The sequence below is a fragment of the Bos grunniens genome, chromosome 5 (assembly GCF_055505025.1).
Source record: "Bos grunniens cultivar Pamir isolate PY7600 chromosome 5, Bosgru_T2T1.0, whole genome shotgun sequence".
Taxonomy (NCBI): Eukaryota; Metazoa; Chordata; class Mammalia; order Artiodactyla; family Bovidae; genus Bos; species Bos grunniens.
Window position 1 is genome coordinate 109128185 of NC_141169.1, and position 20258 is coordinate 109148442.

The 20258-nt window shown below is 41.5% G+C and overlaps 1 protein-coding gene across 29 annotated transcripts in view; it reads left to right on the forward strand.

The window, feature by feature from the left end:
• The window catches only part of ERC1 (ELKS/RAB6-interacting/CAST family member 1), a 267903-nt gene that overhangs the window by 19487 nt on the left and 228158 nt on the right, over positions 1-20258 (forward strand). For all 29 annotated transcript variants that reach the window (XR_015164439.1, XM_086402547.1, XM_086402551.1 and 26 more), the window contains exon 2: positions 4336-5160. Coding sequence is in view for 28 of the 29 variants with exons in the window: in XM_086402547.1 (XP_086258673.1) it covers positions 4492-5160 (669 nt within the window). In the remaining variant the exon portion in view is untranslated. The remainder of the gene's footprint in view (positions 1-4335; positions 5161-20258) is intronic.

A 20258-nucleotide genomic window follows, 5' to 3' on the forward strand; every position in this document is an offset into this window, starting at 1 on the left:
AAGTTATCTAAAGACTTACTGGATTCAGAAAAAGCATGTCTCAGCATCGTGTTTGCAGCAAGCCACCTTGAGGGGTGAGGTACTGCCTCCCGCTGGGAGAGATCAGCCTTGCTTGCTGTCAGGTGGCGGGCTCCCTGAATTCCGTGTTCCTCTGCGGACACACTGCATGTGTAGTGGCTCCCTGGGCCCCACGGTGCCACCTTGTGGGACTTCGAGTGGGTGGGTAAGATGCTCATAGTGCTGGCTGTGATGTGAGTAGCAAAATTCTTCGTCTCTGACCCAGGAGCCTTGTGTGTGCTGTCTGATGAGTAGAGTGAAGAGGTGTGAAGTAACCACAGCAGATACAGGATAGGGAGCTAACAAAATATTGGATAGGAAGCAAGCTAAGGGGCTCGGAGAACTCTGGGGCCAATTTATCATGGGCTCAAACTAAACAGCTGCAACGTGTGTTGTTGTTGTTATTGTTTCCAGCAGCAGTCAGGAAGCCAGGTAGGTAATCAGAGAAGGTGTTTCTTTGGATTAATTCAGGGCAGGGCAGTTTGGAATGTGGAAGTATTTTTTTCACGCTTTTGTAGTATAATTTATGTACAATACCCTGAACATATTTAAAGTGTGCAGTTTGAATTTTGACCTGTGTACCCCTGGGAAGCCTCACCCCAGTCAAGATAGTGAACATTTTGTCACCACGGAAGTTTCCTTCTATCCTTCCAAGATCCCTGATCCGTCTTCACGATCCATGGCTCAACCCCCAGCCCCAGGCACATACTGATTTGCTTTCTGGCCTAATAGATTCCTTCTGGAATTTTATATAAATGGGATCATATGGCTTAATTTTTTTTTCTTGGTCACATTTTTTTTTTATGTGTGTGTCAGCTGTTTGTTATAAAGTACAAGGATTATTATCTTGTGGTTGTGGCTCTGGCATATTTTTAAAAGAAATTCGAATTTTTTAAACACTGTCTTCCCTGAAGCTCATATTAGAAAGCCAGAATGAGGCCTTTGGACAGAGCTAGTGGGTTTTCTTCTTTTGTGGTGTTACTAGAAATGAATACAATTCTAATAGTAACAAAGACTCCACATGCAAATGCCGTTTTGGGTCTGAAAGTGGCTTGAAACTCTGGAGTGCACCTGCTCACGTTGAACACTCGATGTGGATTTGTGCTCCTGGATCTCAGCCTCTTTAGTGTGATTTAGTTACTCAACTACAGGACAAAGTTTTGCACCAAAGCACAGCTGGGAATTTTTTTTTGAGCGTGACAACTTCAAAGTTCTGGTGGCACGATTCCTGAGACTGAATTACTGCTCTTTGTTAGTTTTCCTGATTCTGTTCTTCTACCCACCATCTTTTAAAGAAGACGTTCTCCTTAATAGAGGGATAAATATGATTATTTAAGCATGACACCCAAGAATACCTAAGGTATGCCTTAAAGTTTAGGTTTAGAGTCCTAGATTAGCAGGACACACTGCTTTGCAACTGGACAGTTGAGATGAGCAGATGATGGCAGATAAGCACAGTGTAATAATTGGGAGCACCCAGGGCTCTAGAATTAGATGCCCTAAATTCAGATCTTGGCCCTACCTCTTAAAAGCTGTGTAACTTTAGATGAGTCATTCAACACCCGTAGGCCTCACTTTCATCTGTAAAGTGGAGATAATGGTAGCGCCTGTGTTGTAGGAGGCTTCCCGGTGGCTCAGTGGTAAAGAACCCGCCTGCAAATGCAGGGGACGTGGGTTCAGTCCCTGTGTCGGGAAGATCTGGAGAAGGAAATGGCAACCCACTCCAGTATTCTTGCCTGGGAAATCCCGTGGACAAAGGAGCCTGGCATGCTGCAGTCCATGGGGGCGCAAAGAGTCAGACACGACTTAGTGACTAATCAACAACAGCAAGGGGGCTTATAAATATTAAATCTTATAAAATTCTTAGCACAGTGCCTGACATATGGTAAACATTTACTATGCCTTAGCTTTTGTTATCATTTAAGGGGCTCTGGGTAATGAGTAGCTCTCTTGTTTTAAGCAATATTCAGATTACTTCAAAGAGAAAAAACTTTGCAAACCTCTTTGATCTTGAAGATGAATTCACTGCAGTAGTATGTAGATTACTGCTTGTCGCCTACCCTACAGTCCAGATTTTTGCTTCCTGAGTTAGGTTCCTCCTGGGAAGGAATTTCCTAACGTTACTAGCAGAGTATTGCAGTGTCTGAACTTGGTGCCCTGTTGCTATTTCTGAGACAAGACTGTGTTTCCTGTCCTGCTTATTGTTACCTCAGGGCTGTCTTTACTGGATCACCAAAGTGGAGATGGGATTGCCAGTGTATTCGCATTTCTGAAGATCTTTAACTCGTTTGAGTTTGGCTGGACTATATAGACACTCTAAAATCTTATTTTTGACCATATGATTTACTTGGATTGTATTTTCAGTTGCATATTAAAATATTATTTAATATGTTGAAGTCTGTTACTTGACTTAAGCCAGTTCTTTGGTAGAATGCTATTAGGAAATGACAGAGATCTAGTTTAGATCTGTATTGTTTTATGTTTAAGAGAAGGGTACAATAGGTGGCTATGCTATGTGTGTTGAAATTTTCTTAGTTACTGTACTTTAGAATATGAACATATTTTCCTATTAAAAAATTCAAGTATTTGTGCATTGTGGGGATAAAGCTTTACAAGTGAAGCTAAGAGTCTCCACAGACATTTCCCCCCAACCTTAGAATTTCCCCTTGCCTCTAACCACTGATGTTCAGATTTGGCATTTCACATGTAGGAATTCTTTGTATATTTTGTATACAAATCTTTATACATATGTTAAGATTTTTTTTTTCACCAAGAGTTTGGGTTTTCTTTTCATTCTTGGTATACTTTGTCATTTTGACATAATTGAGTGTATTAGTTGTTTTTCTTTATGTATTTTTGCCTTTTGTTTCTTAATTAAGAAGCCCTGCTGCTAAGTCGCTTCAGTCGTGTCCGACTCTGTGTGACCCCATAGACGGCAGCCCCCTACCTTTACTCAAATTCACAGGGATATTCTCTGTGTAAGTTTTCTTACACAGTAAGTTTTCTTCTAGTACTTATAATAGTTTAAAATTTTATATCTTTAATGTACATAGACTTTATTGCTCTGTACTGTGTGAAGTAAAGATGTAACTTATTTTTTTCTCAGGCACCAGTTGTTCAGACTCCATTTATTGAATGATTTATCCTTTTCTTACTGTTTTGAAATGTTACTTTTAGCATGTACTATATGCTCATGTATAATTTAGATTCTATTCTTGGGCCAGTTCTGTACAGTTTTAATCACTATAGCTTTAAAAGGCTTTGAGTCCTTTTGAGAAATCCCAGGGTTCAGATGTGGTTTTGGAGTCCAGGTTTTTTCTCCACGATGTCCAGTGGGTGTTATGCAGTGTCCTGTAATTGTGCATGTCATTTTCTCAGTGAAGTGTATGAATAATTACACTAGGTGAGGTACTTATAAGTGATAAGTGACCTCATATAAGATCATGCCAGATATTGCTGCTAAATGAGTTAAAGAGGGGGAAAAAAGACTTATTTTCAGAGTTTAAAAAAATTTTGCATTGTAAATAAAGGATCATGGACCTATAGTGTATCAATATCTTGCTATCTAGGGGACATCTTCCTTTGTTTTTCTGTTTCAGATTGTTTTTGTGGCGGTTGTGCCTTACTCTCCCATTTGAATTATAGAGTTAGTCTGTCAGGTTATGTGAGGAGTCTTGTAGGGATTTTCATTGACACGTGGAGGAGCTGGAGGACAAACGACACATCAACAGTGTTTGTCTTCTCATCTGTGAACATGGATAACTTTCCTTTTGTTCAGCAAAGTTTTAGTTTTTACAAAAATTTCATGCACATTTCTGTTAGATGCATGTCAGAGCATTTTTATGGTTTTGCTGCTATTGTGAACGGAATTGAAAAGTTATATTTTCCAACTGTCATTGCTGATGGACAATAAAGTGTCCGTGTTTATGTGTTGGTCTGTGGGTGAGTAGTTTGTTGAGTCTTGTCTTTGTCAGTTGATGACCTTGGATTTTCCAGTTAGAAAATGATATGTTGAAACATTGAGTTTTATCTTCTTCTTGCCAGTCTTTATGCCCCTTATTTCTTTTTTCCATTTGCTTGGTGCGGTTTCGGTGTTCTGTTCTGAGACGTGCTGGATGTTTTAGGAATGATGCTTACTGAGAAGTAAGTTGTGCTGTGAACAAATGCACCAGTCAGCAGATGCTGAAAGGGGAAATCCTCAAGTAGGGGCAGTGAAAGTGTCTGCGAGGGGAGATGTTTGCTCCTGCAAGAGCTAACGTGCAGTACTTTCCGTTACAGATAATGGCATGAGCTGTTTCTTCTGGGTTGGACAGCGAGGGCCTGATACTTCTGATGAGCCTTAAGCCAACTTAGAGCCATAGCACAGCCTCCCAGAGTTCCGTGTTTTGCTTTCTGCTGCATACCTTTCCCGGCTCCTGAACACATCTTGCAGCCATGTATGGAAGTGCCCGCTCAGTGGGGAAGGTGGAACCGAGCACCCAGAGCCCGGGGCGGTCCCCTCGACTTCCTCGTTCCCCTCGCCTGGGTCATCGGCGAACCAACAGCACCGGAGGGAGCTCTGGAAGCAGCGCTGGAGGTGGCGGTGGGAAGACCCTCTCCATGGAGAACATCCAGTCCCTCAATGCTGCCTATGCCACTTCTGGCCCCATGTACCTAAGTGACCACGAGAACGCGGGTTCAGAGACACCCAAGAGCACCATGACCCTTGGCCGATCCGGGGGCCGTCTGCCTTATGGCGTGCGGATGACTGCTATGGGCAGTAGCCCCAACATAGCGAGCAGCGGGGTCGCCAGTGACACCATAGCGTTTGGGGAGCACCACCTGCCCCCGGTGAGCATGGCCTCCACCGTTCCTCACTCCCTCCGTCAGGCCAGAGATAACACCATCATGGATCTGCAGACGCAGCTCAAGGAGGTGCTAAGGGAAAATGACCTCTTACGCAAGGACGTGGAGGTCAAGGAGAGCAAGTTAAGTTCCTCGATGAACAGTATCAAGACCTTCTGGAGCCCAGAGCTGAAGAAGGAGCGAGCCCTGAGGAAGGATGAAGCTTCCAAAATCACCGTCTGGAAGGAGCAGTACAGAGTTGTGCAGGAGGAGAACCAGGTTAGTTCGCGTGTGTTCTGGCATAAATGAATCAGAGTTCATGCAAATGAAACGATTTTTCTCTTGGTTCATTTCTTTTTGTTTTTCCTGTTTTTCTTAGTACTATATTTTGCACCCCCATTTCTTGGCCTTTTCCAGACTGGTCCTGTGCCTTAATTTTTTTCTGGTTACCGTGTCTGCTTGCTCATTATTCTTTCCCGTTTTGCTTCTCTTTCTCTTCCTGTCTTTTCTTTCAGCACATATTTTCTTTTTTCTGTTCTTGTGAGAATGTACTTTTGCCACGTGCTGTAAGATTTACCATGTGTGTGCATGCTTATCACTCAGTCATGTCTGACTCTGTGACCCCATGAGTCTGCCAGGCTCCTCTGTGCATAGGGATACTCTAGGCCAGAATACTGGAGTGGGTTGCCATTCCCTCCCCCAGGGGATCTTCCCTACCCAGGGATCAAACCCAGGTCTCCCATATGGCAGGTGGATTCTTTACCATCTAAGCCACCAGGGTAACCCAAGAATACTGGAGTGTGTAGCCTATCCCTTCTCCAGGGGATCTTCCTGACCGAAGAATCAAACTGGGGTCTCCTGCATTGCAGGTGGATTCTTTACCAGTTGAGCTACCAGGAAAGCCCAAGATTTATCATAGCAAATGTGTTCTTTTTTTTTTAAAAAGTGAAAGTCGCTCAGTGTGTCTGACTGTTTGTGACCCCGTGGACTATGTAGTCCATGGAATTCTCCAGGCCAGAATAGCTGTTCCCTTCTCCAGGGGATCTTTCCAACCCAGGAATCGAACCCAGGTCTCCCACATTGCAGGTGGGTTCTTTACCAGCTGAGCCACAAAAAGTCAATCTTAATAAAACCACCACAAGGCAAATCTGTGTTGACAGTACCGGAGGACGGAAATTAATTTAAAAAGTTGATGATGTAAATATTTATTAAGTACCAACAGGGAGTAGCAGTTCTTTCTGTTGACGTTTATAAGAAAGTATAACTTCTGAATCTTTTTTAAAGAAAAATTCTTTAACTGGTCAAATTTGAGGATTTTAGGTGGAAGAAAAGCAGCTTGGTATGATTGGTTATGTATGAGATATAAATTAGACTTTCGTAGAAGTTGAATGTTAAATTGATGTTATTGAATTTATCCTTGAGTTAACTAGCCATCAATATACCTTTCTGTTGGTGCTGAAAATATGCCCATCACCAAGATGGTTTTTATCATCAACCAACCTGAAAAAGTCCATATTTACGAGGAAAAAAATTATCAGCTTACTTCTCTATTTTCAAATAATTCAGGCAGCTAATTGTGCCTGTTTTTAAAAGCTGTGTGGATAAAAAAGCAAATGACAGTAACCTTTCTAATTATCAAGCTACATTCAGAGGCAAAATCTTCGAATCTTTCGAAATGACTGTGGTGGGAACTTGGCACTTGAGTCCAGTGGACGTGAAACAGTGCACAGGGCTCTGGTGCCAAAAATACCATATGCGCTGAAGGAGGGTGAACGCCGCCTTATCTGGATTCCGCCCCTTGCCCTAATTAAACACCCGTGTTGGCAGGAACAGATTCTTCCTGCACCCACTATAATTACCACACAATCCTAAAATTGTATGACTTTGCTCCAAAAAACGAAGGGTGCAATTTTAAAGTAAAGTGAAACACAGCAATGAGATATAGAGAATTGAGAATGCTAATGAATAGATTACAGTGAGCCAGTCTGGGCCCTAATTAAACTCTGCATTCATCACACCCTCTGCAGTCCTCAGAGGTCAGAGATTTCCACTTCACAAAGAAGATTGGTTTAATAGGATTTACAGTAATTAAACAAATTTCCCCATTTCAGTTTGAGATTGGGGATTTAGATACATTCTCGATGTTTGATCTGATTGGACGACAGAGATCTCGGTCTAGAATCCTATCAAATGAAAAAGAACACATTTGCTTAGAATTGCCTGACGTGTACAGTTATTATGAAGTCCTTTCAGAAGATTGTTTCAAAAATGAATACCCAGTTGTTTTTATGTTTCATACTCCTCTTGTATGAAAGTACTTGTAACTTTCAAGTACTGGTGGTTGGAGAAATGGAACAATATACGTTTTCACAGGAAACGTCTTTTCTTTTTCTTAAATTGGGAATGAGGAAGGGTTTTGGTGTGTTTATTTGATGGAGAATAAAAATCCAGCTGTGATCTTGGTTGAACTACAAAACTAAGGCTTTGGATGATTTATATTTTTTAATTTTGTTCTTATCAGTATCTAATAAGATATTGTCATACTCCTTTTTTGCTTATAATGCCTTCCTGTAATATTCCTACATGTTGAGTTGAGTTGGAAGCTTATTTTGAAAATAATTGTTTTAAATCACTTTCATTGGCATTTTGTGTGATCAGAGTAATTTTTAAAAAATTACAGTGTAGCAGGTGAGTTTAATGTTTTGTTCTATGGGTTTTTTTTGTTTTTTTTTTTTTTGCTTTTGGAGTTTGACTTTATTTGGGTAGACAGCAAGAGAGACTTACTATCTGTAAATATTTGCTTTGTCATTTGTTCTCACTCTTTGGACCCTGGTGACTATTAGTATTTTAATAATTTTAGGTTCTGCCTTGATTTGTCACATAGGGAAAGCCATTATTTGAATTTAAATCAGTTTTTCCATAAGGTTGCTAATTGTTTCCCTGTCATTAAAAGTCTGATTTTAAAATCTGAAATCTCTGTCTTGAACTGTTTAACTTTTCTTTCTGCTCATCCCGTTGTAACTTAGAGATGAATTATGAATGATTTTTCAGAGTACTGTGGATAAATCTGTATTACAGTCTATTTTTTCAGATAGATTTGATCTTTTCTGGTGTTCCAGAAATGAGATATATTAGAGGCACTGTGTGGGATGCCCTGAGAAAATTAAATGTAAGATAGATACGCTCCTTTTGGGGAATTAACAATCCTTTTGGGAAGCAGAATTTGTCCAGCTTATAGAAACAGAAGCTACCCGTCCCCTGGACTTTGTCTTGTGCAGAGGTACATGAATGGGATGGCAAATTGGTTTCCTGTAGAGCTGGTAAATTTGCTCACCTGGGATGTAGTGGAGTGTTATGAAAAACGATCCAGTGAATCTAATAAACAAAGTCTGTACAAATGCCCGATAAGGCTTATCTGTGAGGAGGTGGAACTTGCTGGAGGACTGCAGTGTCTCCTTCCCCTTCTCCCATACAGTTCACAGTGCGGTGGCGTGTGGGACTTGCTCTCAGTGATGGAATTGGTTTTATGTGTCTGCTTATTTACACAGTCTTTGCAGGTGGCAGCTTAAATATGAGTTGGGAAACCCATTTTTTATTCTTTTGTGCCAAAGAAACCAGAAAGTGCACTTCGGGCACCAAGTTGTTGTAGTTACCCTGCTGTTGATCAAGGGAGGTCATAGTTCCATTTTCCTTTGATATCATGTCACGGGTGCTCTGTAAGAGGCTTGGAGGGGCCCAGAGACCCTGCTTTCTAACAAGCGATTGGGTGGGGGGACTCTAAATAAGAGACCTGTGACATTTTACGTATGCTCTGTGTATTCAACAGGCAGCTGTGAGGAAGGAAGTTTTTTTTCCCACCCTTTCTTTCTTTTGGGGTATTTTTTTTGGAAAGCCAGTCCTGGAAAAATGAGTGCCAATATGAAGGTTTTAGGTTCTGGCTGCATGGAGGAATGTATTTTCTCCCAGCGCTGTCTCCATCTGATGGACGAGTCAGCTTCACAGAACGGTGCTTGACCACCACTGGACCTGGTTCCTGGGAGGCCAGATTGCTGCTGACAGCGGTGTGGGTGCGCTGGGTCTTTGACCTCTGCAGGATGACTGCAGGGACTTCACCGGGGGTGGGATGGAGAGCCCCCCTCCTCCTGCCCTCCTCTGTTGCCGCTCCCTGCCTCGCTCCCTCCCTCTCTCCCTTTGTGACAACTTTATTGAGGTAAAATTTAATTGATCCTTTAAAAGTGTATAACTTCTTTCTTTCTTAATATGACTTATTCAGAGAAGAATTTGAGGAAAGGAACAGAAAGTTGCCCTAGGGAGGGAGGGAGGAAAGTTGCCCTGAAACATAACCAAAAAATTATTTAGGAGCAGCCTTTATTGCTGATCAGCAGAGAGGGCTGCAGGCAGGCAGGCAGGCATGCAGGAAGGGAGAGCGAGTGAGTTTGCGGCAGAAAGCCTGGAGTTATTTGGGTTACAGGATTGGAGAAGAAGGTGCACATCCATGAGATGTTTTCAAAGAAATCTTTGAATATAGATGATGAGGCAAGAGAGGACTCTTTTGAGAGTCCCTTGGACTGCAAGGAGATCAAACCAGTCAATCCTAAAGGAAATCAACCCTGAACATTCATTGGAAGAACTGATGCTGAGGCTCCAATCCTTTGGCCACTTGATGAAATGAGCCATCTCCTTGGGAAAAAACCATGATGCTGGGAAAGATTGAGGAGAAGGAGGCAACAGAGGATGAGATGGTTGGGTGGCATCACTGACTCAGTGGACATGAGTTTGAGCAAGCTCCAGGAGATGGTGAATGGGACAGGGAAGCCTGACATGTTGCGTGCAGTCCATGGAGTCACAAAGTCAGACACAACTTAACAACTGAACAACAACAACAGTGGTGATGATTTTTGATTGAAACTGTGATTTTTAAATTTGTTCAGTCTGTGGGAGCTTTTTAATATCCATAACCCTAAATAAAGGACTTAACGTCTTTAAGAATCACTGCATACTTTAAAAATGGTCTTCTGGGCAGTGCTTGCACGTTATAATTTGTTGCTCAGAAAAAGAGAGCAGATCATCAAGAATTCCTTGACAGTGGGAATCTATATTCCTATTGCTTAAGTATTAGAAGGCAGTGTAAAATTCTGGGAGAGAGAGAGCTCAACTTTAAGAATATTGCCGGGCAATACATATGAAGCCATTCTCATGGAGATGGTTGTGTAACTTTCTGTTATGTACTTTGTGCTTGAGGCATACCCATTAAGCTTAAGATGAGGAACTGCTGTTGAGTACAGAGCCCAGGATATGTGCTTTCTCTGCTAAAGTTCCATTGTGTATCTGTAGACCTGTTGTTTTGTATGTTTCATCTTGACTTGGTTTTTAAATTCTCTGAATGGTAAAAAAGAGAAAATACATACTTTTATTTTCTGATACTGCCAGCATAAGATACAACAAGAGGTTGTTGCCCACCAGTTTATCACACACACTTTGCATAAGGTTAATCTCTTAAGTTTTCCTCCATGCTGTAAAATTTTGTGATTAAGAACTTCATCCTTTGTTCCACAGCATCTTGAAAGCATAACAGAAGGAAACGGTTTTTCAGGTTAAGGTTCTTCGTTATTTATGTTGAGTTCTTCCATGTTTTGTGAAATTCAGGAAGAGATATGTGTCTGTAACTCAGGTATACTCATTGTTAAAAAATATCAATAATGGTACGTTGTAGTTGATCTGTTTGAGGCAAAGAGTTTTGGACAGTTATTTATATGTGTGTTATTCTCTGTACACCAGTTTCATTCCTCTTGTTGATCTGAGATAGTGGTAATAAAATGAAAGCAAAATTGCTTTGATTAGCTGTTCACAGATAAATCTTTGTTTAAGCACAGTATTTAAAATTTTTTATTACACAATTGCACTGTTTACATTATCAATATCCTGTAGTATTCACTCTATTTCAAAGGACAACATTCTTTGGGAGCTATCTGAAAACTTGTGTGGGATTTAAAATCTACTGAGAAAGTAGAAGAACATGTTCAGAAAATGTTCCCAGTTTCCATTCTCTTTCGTAGATTTGATAATCTGAGTAATTAGCAATGTATTCTTGCCACATGGCTCATCATGGGCACAGGAACTTAAATAGGTGCCAGATTCCTAGGACAGAAGCATACTTTAATGAGCTCCAGTCTTTTCTGTCTTGTGATTTCATGAAGTGTATTATTTCTCTGTGAAAACATGCTGCCCATGGTACAGAGCATTTTCAAGAAATGAGGCAGGCAGAAGATAGTCTATTTAAGTTGTATTGGATGAATTCCTGAATTTCTTTTGGCGTTTTTGGTGATAGGTGCCTGGAAAACCCAGAGTAGCACATTGGTTTTCAGTTGTTCGAAAGTCATGGGTACATTGGCTGCCAGCATGGTTTCAAGGCAGAAGGCATTTTTTAGATTTGGGGTAGAGAGGGCCCGGGATTGCTAGGTACCCTGCAATGCTTAGGGCAGTCCTGCTCTGGAAAAGTCTCCCTCATTCCAGGTGGTTTTCAAACATCTCACCCAGAAATGTGTGTAGATGAGAAAGCTGTTTTTAATGACCTGAACCCATTTCTAACTACATAAGTGTGCGTAAATGCATTAGCATTTTTGGAATAACTTCAGTATACACTGAACTTTTCCAGCATTGGAACTACTGTGTAAGTTGATGGCAGATAGTCCTTTTTTTTTCTTTTACAGTAAATGTGATGTTTGCTGTTAATTTTTTTTAAAAATTTTTATTGTACTTTGTTTTGTTTGGAACTTGACGTAGAGTTTTTATCATTTTAGAAAATGACTTCAGCATTGCATTGTTGACCAGGACGTCCACCAGCCTCTCTGTGCATGTGCCCATGTCTTTTGGTGTGGCCATGTCTCAGCGTTTGACCTGTTAACATGCATGTTTGTTTCTTATAAAACTTTTCTTCTCTCTTTCACTGAGCATTATATTAATTTTTTGGATTGCCTGTGAGAGTAGGCTTATTTATCTATGAATTTTATTTTGAGATAATAAAGGACACATTACAAAATATTTGTTAGAAGAAGGGGGATGGGTGGCATTGGGTCTGATGAGCTTGAGAATTGCTGGTGTAATGGATAGGACACCCCGTCTAGAAAAGAAGACTTCTGCGTTCTCATTTCTGTCCTGGCTCTGCCAGTCAGTAGCTGTGCGACCGTGGGTACATTGTGTAATCTTTTTGGGCCCGTTTTCTCATCTGTAATCCCCGGAGGGATTCTTTCTTTCTTGTACAGTTATCTGACTTGTTTTGACCAGTTTTCCTAATGGAATTCTCTTGAAGAGTCTCTTCATTTTTATTTTAATGCACTAGTTCGAGATTGACTCACATAACTGAGTTAGGCTTTTCTGGGAGTGAGAAGTACTTGACAATCGATCTCCTTCTCAAGATAGGCAGCTTGAAACCAGGGCTTGCATATAAAGTGCAAAGAGCTTTCTTGGAGTTTAATGAGTTGTCACAGGGAGAAAATGCTTTTATGATTGTTGTGATAATGAAAGATTAAAGGAGATACTATGTATAAAATCATGGATAAGACTAAATGGCACAGTAGGTATTTGTTGTTGACTTGCTAAGCTGTGTCTGACTCTGTGATCCCATGGACTGTAGCCCGCCAGGCTCCTCTGTCCATGGGATTCTTCAGGTAAGATTACTGGAGTGAGTTGCCATTTCCTCCTCCAGGGGATCTTCCCAACCCAGGGGTCGAACCCTCATCTCTTCCTTGGCAGGCAGATTCTTTACCACTGAGCCACCTGGGAAACCCCATAATAGGTAATAAATGTTACTTAGAATCAAGTCAGATATTTCTTAACTTCAGAGACTACTGTAGAACATTTTTTGAAGTATGGCATGTATCTTACAGTCAGCTGCGAAGAGGGAAGCAGTAGCCTGGGACCTGAACAGTGTTGCTAGAAAGTGGGTCACAGTAGATAAGAAGTCTCCTTTGGATAACTAATCACTACCAGTGTAACCTTAATATTCCTGAAGGAGTTACCAGGAACATAGAATAGGGTAATTAGCTCTCAGGATTTTCAGTTACAGTCTTATCCATTATTTAAGATTTTTATTTCCACAGTGACTCATCCATGAATTATAGAGTGCTTTCCCAAAAGGAATGTAATATTGCTGGAAATAATTTTTTTACCACTCTATTTTCTCTCTGTGGTAAGGAGTTTCTGGCTGGTTAGTTGGACCTAAAACCCTCTGTAAATAATTTAAACTGTGTGCCTTTGTATGAAGAAGACTTAACCTTTACGAAACGATGGGGAATTCTTGAGAAGGGGCAACACAGAATGTTTATATTTACTCATTGTGTTTATTTAAAACTATTTCCGTGCTGTCGTCTTTTTTCTAGCTGAAATTTTTGTATGTCACGAAAAAGTGCTCTTTGCTTACATTATCTCTGTTGTTACTTCGCTGACATAAAAAATGTCACCTTGCGTCTGATGTTCTCTTTGGTTTCCGTGTGTCATCTGTTGTACCTTTAAAAGTAGTGTAGTAGTTTTGTCAGTGAAAATGAAGCCTTACCGTGACACTGTTGTCAAACACGTCTCTGAGTACTTCTAGAAACCTGGTGCACGTGTTAATAATAACTGCTTTTATGGAGCATTTGGGCCCCCCTGGTGGCTCAGCTGTAAAGAATCCGCCTGCCAATGCAGGAGATGAGGGTTCAGTCCCTGGGCTGGGAAGGTCCTCTGGAGGAGGAAATGGCAACCCATTCCACTGTTCTTGCCAGGGAAATCCCATGGACAGAGGAGCCTGGCGGGCTGTATAGTTCGTGGCTTGGCAAAAGAGTTGGAGATGACTTAGCAAGTAAACAAATAGAGCATTTACAAATACCATACTAGCTTCTTTTGTATGTTATTTCTAATTCTAACAGCCCTCCTCTAGGGAAGTGATACTGTCCTTACTGATGGGTGAGGAAACTACAAATCAGGAAAGTACTCTGTGCACATCTCACATCTGGGAAGTGACACAGCTTCATCTCTCTGGTTACAAAGCCCAGTAAAATGCCATGGTGGCATTTTCAACTAAGAACGGCTGAGTGAAATGCAAATACTCATTTAAAATATTTATTGAAAAATTAATGTGGGCAGTCATTTATTAAGTATGAAAGTAAAAGTGTTAGTTGCTTAGTCATGTCCGACTCTTTGAGACCACGTAGACTGTAGCCCACCAGGCTCCTCTGTCCCTAGAATTCTCCAGGCAAGGATACTGGAGTGAGTTTGCATTTCTTACTCCAGGGGAATTTCCTGACCAAGGGATCGAACCTGGGTCTCCCACATTGCAGGCAGACTCTTTTCTGTTTGAGCCACCAGGGAAGCCCATTAAATGTGAAAAAGTACATTAAGATTCCTGTCTGTTTTAGTTGGAGGAGGAAATACAAGAATGGATGTTAGCAGAGGATCCGAAGGCTTCTGGGAAGGAGTTAACATTAAGTTAAGAGAAGGGACCGAGGAGAGATACAGGTGGCCAGCTTAGCAGATGCTGAAGATTGACTTGATTAGCTTACAGATCAGCAGGTGCCGGTGATAGCGATCACTACTCTTGTTTCGACTAGGCAGAAAGCTTTAGGTTAACAATTCCTAGACTTGGGTCTTACACACCAGTTAAATAAGAAATGAACAACAGCTACACTCCCTGCAAAAAAGCGGGAAGGGGGCAGACTTGGCATGGGATTTTCAAATAAAGACAATTAAAAAAACTTAAATGGCCCCATACTCTTAGCATCATTTTATAAGATGAAAAACACTGTGATACCAAAGGAGTTGAAATTGCATCATCACAGAGTAGAGGACAGTCCTCCCCAAGAAAATACAGCTTTTAAGTTTGCCGTGATGACTTTATTAAGGACTGATGGAAACCTGGTCATTGATTTGCATTTAAAATGCACTGATTTACACCAGGAGTTGTGTGTCACAGCCTGTGGGCCAAATCCTGCCCACAGGATTCTTATATCCCCTGCAAGCCAAGAATGATTTTTACATTTTTAAGTGATTTAAAAAAAAAATCAGAAGAGTGATGTTTTGTGAATGTGAAAAATTACATGAAATCTAAACCTCAGTGTTCATAAACAAAGATTGATTGGCACACAGCCGTGCTTATTTATTTGCCTGTTGTCTACGGTTGCTTCCCCACTACAGCAGTGTAGTTGAGTAGTTTTAAACAGAGCCCATGTGCTCCGGTAAACCCAAGGTATTTCATCTCGCCACTCACAGGGAAAGTTTGCCAACATCTGGTCTACATAGCAGGATAAGTAGTGATAACTCTCAGCTACTGCCACTCAAAGTGGTAATGGTTGTGTAGTGTTTGCTAAGAAGCAGGCCCTGTTTTATGTGCTCTGCTTGCATTATCATCATAACAATCTTTTGGAGGTAGGTACTGTTATCTATCTGTCTATCTCTGCCGGTTCTTAGTTGCCGCACCTGACCAGAGATCGAACCCCAGCACCCTGCACTGGGAGCTTGGAGGCTTAGCACTGGACCACCAGAGAAGTCCCTGGTGGAAGTCCCTGTTATCTTTATTTTACTGATGTGGAAACAGAGGCTTAGAGGGAACACAGAACTTGCCCAAGATCACACAGCTGTAGAGTGTCAAAGGCAGGATTCAAGCCCAGGTGTGCTCCACGTCTGTGCTCCTTCCTGCTAAACTAGGTGGTCACGAAAAAGAAGCAAACGGCACTTCATGACGCTGCATGCATGCTTCACGTTTACTTTAATTCTTTCAGGAACAGAGGGAAGTAACCTTGTGCTGTAGCTGATCACACGTTATCAGTGAGGAGCAGAATGAAGTCAACAGTGATGGCTTCATTATTCATGAACTTTTTGGTTTGACTCATTAGATTTTTCCCAGAGGTTTGTTGATTGAAATGGTCTACTTAGTTAACATCCTACTTACTGAACTTTTGAGCAAGTGAAGGTCATTTCTGGACCATATTGTCTAATTTTTGGTATAATTAGAATAATAACTATAAACTTGGAGAGTAACTGTGTTCTTCACTGTCATAAATATTTATTATATTTTGTTTTTGAGAGAAGGTATACCTCCCAGTGAAAGTTGCTCAGTCGTGTCCGACTCTTTGCAACCCCTTGGACTATACAGTCCATGGAATTCTCCAGCCCAGAGTACTGGAGTGGATAGACTTTCCTTTCTTCAGGGGATCTTCCCAGTCCAGGGATCGAACCCAGGTCTCCCACATGGCAAGTGGATTCTTTACCAGCTGAGCCACAAGGGAAACCTCCCAAGCCATTGACATATGCAGATATATTTTAATTAAAAACTATAGTGGTATTTTTGATTTATTTATTTATTTGGCTGCCCTGGACCTTAGTTGCGATATGAGAACTCTTAGTTGTGTAATGGCTTTTTAAAAATAGAATAAATATGGCTTTGCAAGCCAAAGTCTGGAAAAAAAGAGAGTTACCAGCAGGTGGATATCTAGGTGAATCTATTCTAGAGGAAATCACTGTTTTCCTTTTAGGGAAGAAGGCTTTGAAGGGAGGAAGTGAATTTTGAAAAGCCGCTTGAATGAGGAAAGGAATATTAACAAGTAAGGGACTAGTGACCAGTTGTAACTTCACAAATACTGTATTATATTCAAAAGCAGCTTTTATACATTCTGTCGTGCATCATGCTTGGTCGTGTCTGACTCTTCAATGACCCTGTGGACTGTAGCCCGCCGGGCTCCTCTGTCCATGGGATTCTCCAAGCAAGAATATTGGAGTGGGTTGCCATTTCCTCCTCCAGGCGATCTTCCTGATCCATGGATTGAACCTGAGTCTCCTGTGTCTCCTGCGTTGCAGGCAGATTCTTTAAGTAAAGAGAGATCTAGTGGCTACACTTGAGTTAAACATCACCTGTATTTTGAGATTTTTAAAATGATGGTAACTAACACTCAAGTGTTGTGATCTCCTGTAGCCTAGACCTCCTTGTCCGAGATCAATTTTAGCAGGCCTTCGGTCCATAGAGAAGATGGGTCTGACGCTTCAATAAGGTCATTTTTTCAAATCTTTTAAATTGCTCAGTGATACACCTTTTTACAGCTGGTGTCCCCAAGTGGAGATCCTGGTGCTCTGCAGGGCTTAGGGTGTGACTGGGGTCTTTGGATGGGGTTAGGTGGTGGGTGGGGCAGTCGTGAGAGGTTGATCTTTGACTTGGGGTTGACTTTTACTCTCATATTTGGAAAGTTGCTTTCTTTTTTCATTTTGGGCCAATGTTTATTGGCTAGAACTATAATGCAGATAAAACTGCCAGTCACTTTTATACTGGGGGACATTGAATTTGTGCAAGTGTTGACTTGTTCTGATGTTTGGGCGTGGGTGGTTTCCCTCCACTGTATTGTTGCTCTTCCTCATGGCAAGGCAAGAGTTCCAGTGTTGGTGGGGTTTCTTCCTCTTAGCCATTCCATACGTGAAGTGAAAGTGAAAGTTGCTCAGTCGTGTCTGGCTGTTTGTGACCACAGGGACTATACAGTCCATGAAATTCTCCAGGCCAGAATACTTGTGTGGGTAGCCTTTCCCTTCTCCAGGGGATCTTCCCAACCCAGGATCGAACCCAGGTCTCCTGCATTGCAGATGGATTCTTTACCAGCTGAGCCACCAGGAAAGCCCCAAAATACCGGAATGGGTAGCCTATCCCTTCTCCAGCAGATATTCCCAACCCAGGAATCAAACCAAGGTCTCCTGCATTGCAGGCGGATTCTTTACCAACTGAGCCAAGAGGGGAAGCCCTTATTATTCCATCCATAATTTGACCCCAATCATTTTGAAAACTGTTGCTTATTACACGCATTAGCTGGAATTAGAATCTAAAACCCAACCCTGCCCAGGTTGAGCTGGCATGTTTTAGTCCTTGAGAGCTGCCACCACCTCTTCTTCTTGTGACAGATGGCTTCCCCTCCTGGTTGTAATCCGCTGCTGACTTTTTTTTCCAAAGAATGAATGCCGTGTGTTCCCCATGTTGGCTGTGATTTTTTTCCTGCCCACTCATTGGTTTCAGAGGAACTTGAAATTGGATGTACTTGCTGTTGGCATTTATGGCAGGAAGTAGATACAACTGTGGCTCTCTTTGTCAAGTGTTCATTTATTAGAAGCATTGTCGCTTCCTAAAATTAAACATCATTTCTTTGTCCTACCAAGAGTAAAATGAGTTTTATTACTTTTTTTTAAGAATATACTTTTCACTTGATGTTGTATAGTAAATATTTTTTGTGGCCAATTTACTACAAAACAGACTTTAAAATCTAAATTTCACATACTCAAAAGATTTATATGAGTATATGAGACTGCATTCTGTTTGTCAAGGATATTGAATGACTAGATCCAGTTGTACTGGGTATAAGGAATATAAACACGAAATGGATTTGTATCACAGAGACTCCAAAAACAGTGGAAATTGTTTGTGAGTATAGTATCGAACTTCGAACTTCTATTTAAATACACTTTATGGTCCATGTGGACAGTCATGTCTGGTTGTTTTAACCTTTCTGCTCAGTCTCTATTGCCCATGGTGGGTGTAAATGAAATTGTCTTAGGCACTAGAGAGAATTCTAAACCTAAATCTGAGCCAGTTTAATTCTATAAAAATTCTGTTTGTATTTGGAGGTCTGGTGTTTGACTCTAGAAAAACACCTGCCAGGTCAGAGTAAACAATGGAGGGCCTTCATGACCAAAAGAAGGTTCAGTTCAGTTCAGTCACTCATTCATGTACGCCTCTTTGCGACCCCATGAATCGCAGCACACCAGGCCTCCCTGTCCATCATCAACTCCCGGAGTTCACTCAGACTCAAGTCCATCGAGTCAGTGATGCCATCCAGCCATCTCATCCTCTGTTGTCCCCTTCTCCTCCTGCCCCCAATCCCTCCCAGCATCAGAGTCTTTTCCAATGAGTCAACTCTTTGCATGAGGTGGCCAAAGGACTGGAGTTTCAGCTTTAGCATCATTCCTTCCAAAGAACACCCAGGGCTGATCTCCTTTAGAATGGACTGGTTGGATCTCCTTGCAGTCCAAGGGACTCTCAAGAGTCTTCTCTAACACCACAGTTCAAAAGCATCAATTCTTCGGCGCTCAGCCTTCTTCACAGTCCAACTCTCACATCCATACATGACCACTGGAAAAACCATAGCCTTGACTAGATGGACCTTTGTTGGCAAAGTAATGTCTCTGCTTTTGAATATGCTATCTAGGTTGGTCATAACTTTCCTTCCGAGGAGTGAGCGTCTTTTAATTTCATGGTTGCAGTCACCATCTGCAGTGATTTTGGAACCCAAAAAATAAAGTCTGACACTGTTTCCCCATCTATTTGCCATGAAGTGATGGGACCGGATGCCATGATCTTCGTTTTCTGAATGTTGAGCTTTAAGCCAACTTTTCCACTCTCCACTTTAACTTTCATCAAGAGGCTTTTGAATTCCTCTTCACTTTCTGCCATAAGGGTGGTGTCATCTGCGTATCTGAGGTTATTGATATTTCTCCCGGCAATCTTGATTCCAGCTTGTACTTCTTCCAGCCCAGCGTTTCTCATGATATACTCTGCATAGAAGTTAAATAAGCAGGGTGACAATATACAGCCTTGACATACTCCTTTTCTATTTGAAACCAGTCTGTTGTTCCATGTCCAGTTCTAACTGTTGCATCCTGACCTGCATACAGATTTCTCAAGAGGCAGGTCAGGTGGTCTGGTATTCCCATCTCTTTCAGAGTTTTCCACAGTTTATTGTGATCCACACAGTCAAAGGCTTTGGCATAGTCAGTAAAGCAGAAATAGGTGTTTTTCTGGAACTCTCTTGCTTTTTCCATGATCCAGCGGATGTTGGCAATCTGATCTCTGGTTCCTCTGCCTTTTCTAAAACCAGCTTGAACATCAGGAAGTTCACAGTTCATGTATTGCTGAAGCCTGGCTTCGGAATTTTGAGCATTACTTTAGCGTGTGAGATGAGTGCAATTGTGCGGTAGTCTGAGCATTCTTTGGCATTGCCTTTCTTTGGAATTGGAGTGAAAACTGACCTTTTCCAGTCCTGTGGCCACTGCTGAGTTTTCCAAATTTGCTGGCCTATTGAGTGTAGCACTTTCACAGCATCATCTTTCAGGATTTGAAATAGCTCAACTGGAATTCCATCACCTCCACTAGCTTTGTTCGTAGTGATGCTTTCTAAGGCCCACTTGACTTCACATTCCAGGATGTCTGACTCTAGGTCAGTGATCACATCATCGTAATTATCTGGGTCGTGAAGATCTTTTTTGTACAGTTCTTCTGTGTATTCTTGCCACCTCTTCTTAATATCTTCTGCTTCTGTTAGGTCCATACCATTTCTGTCCTTTATCAGGCCCATCTTTGCATGAAATGTTCCCTTCAT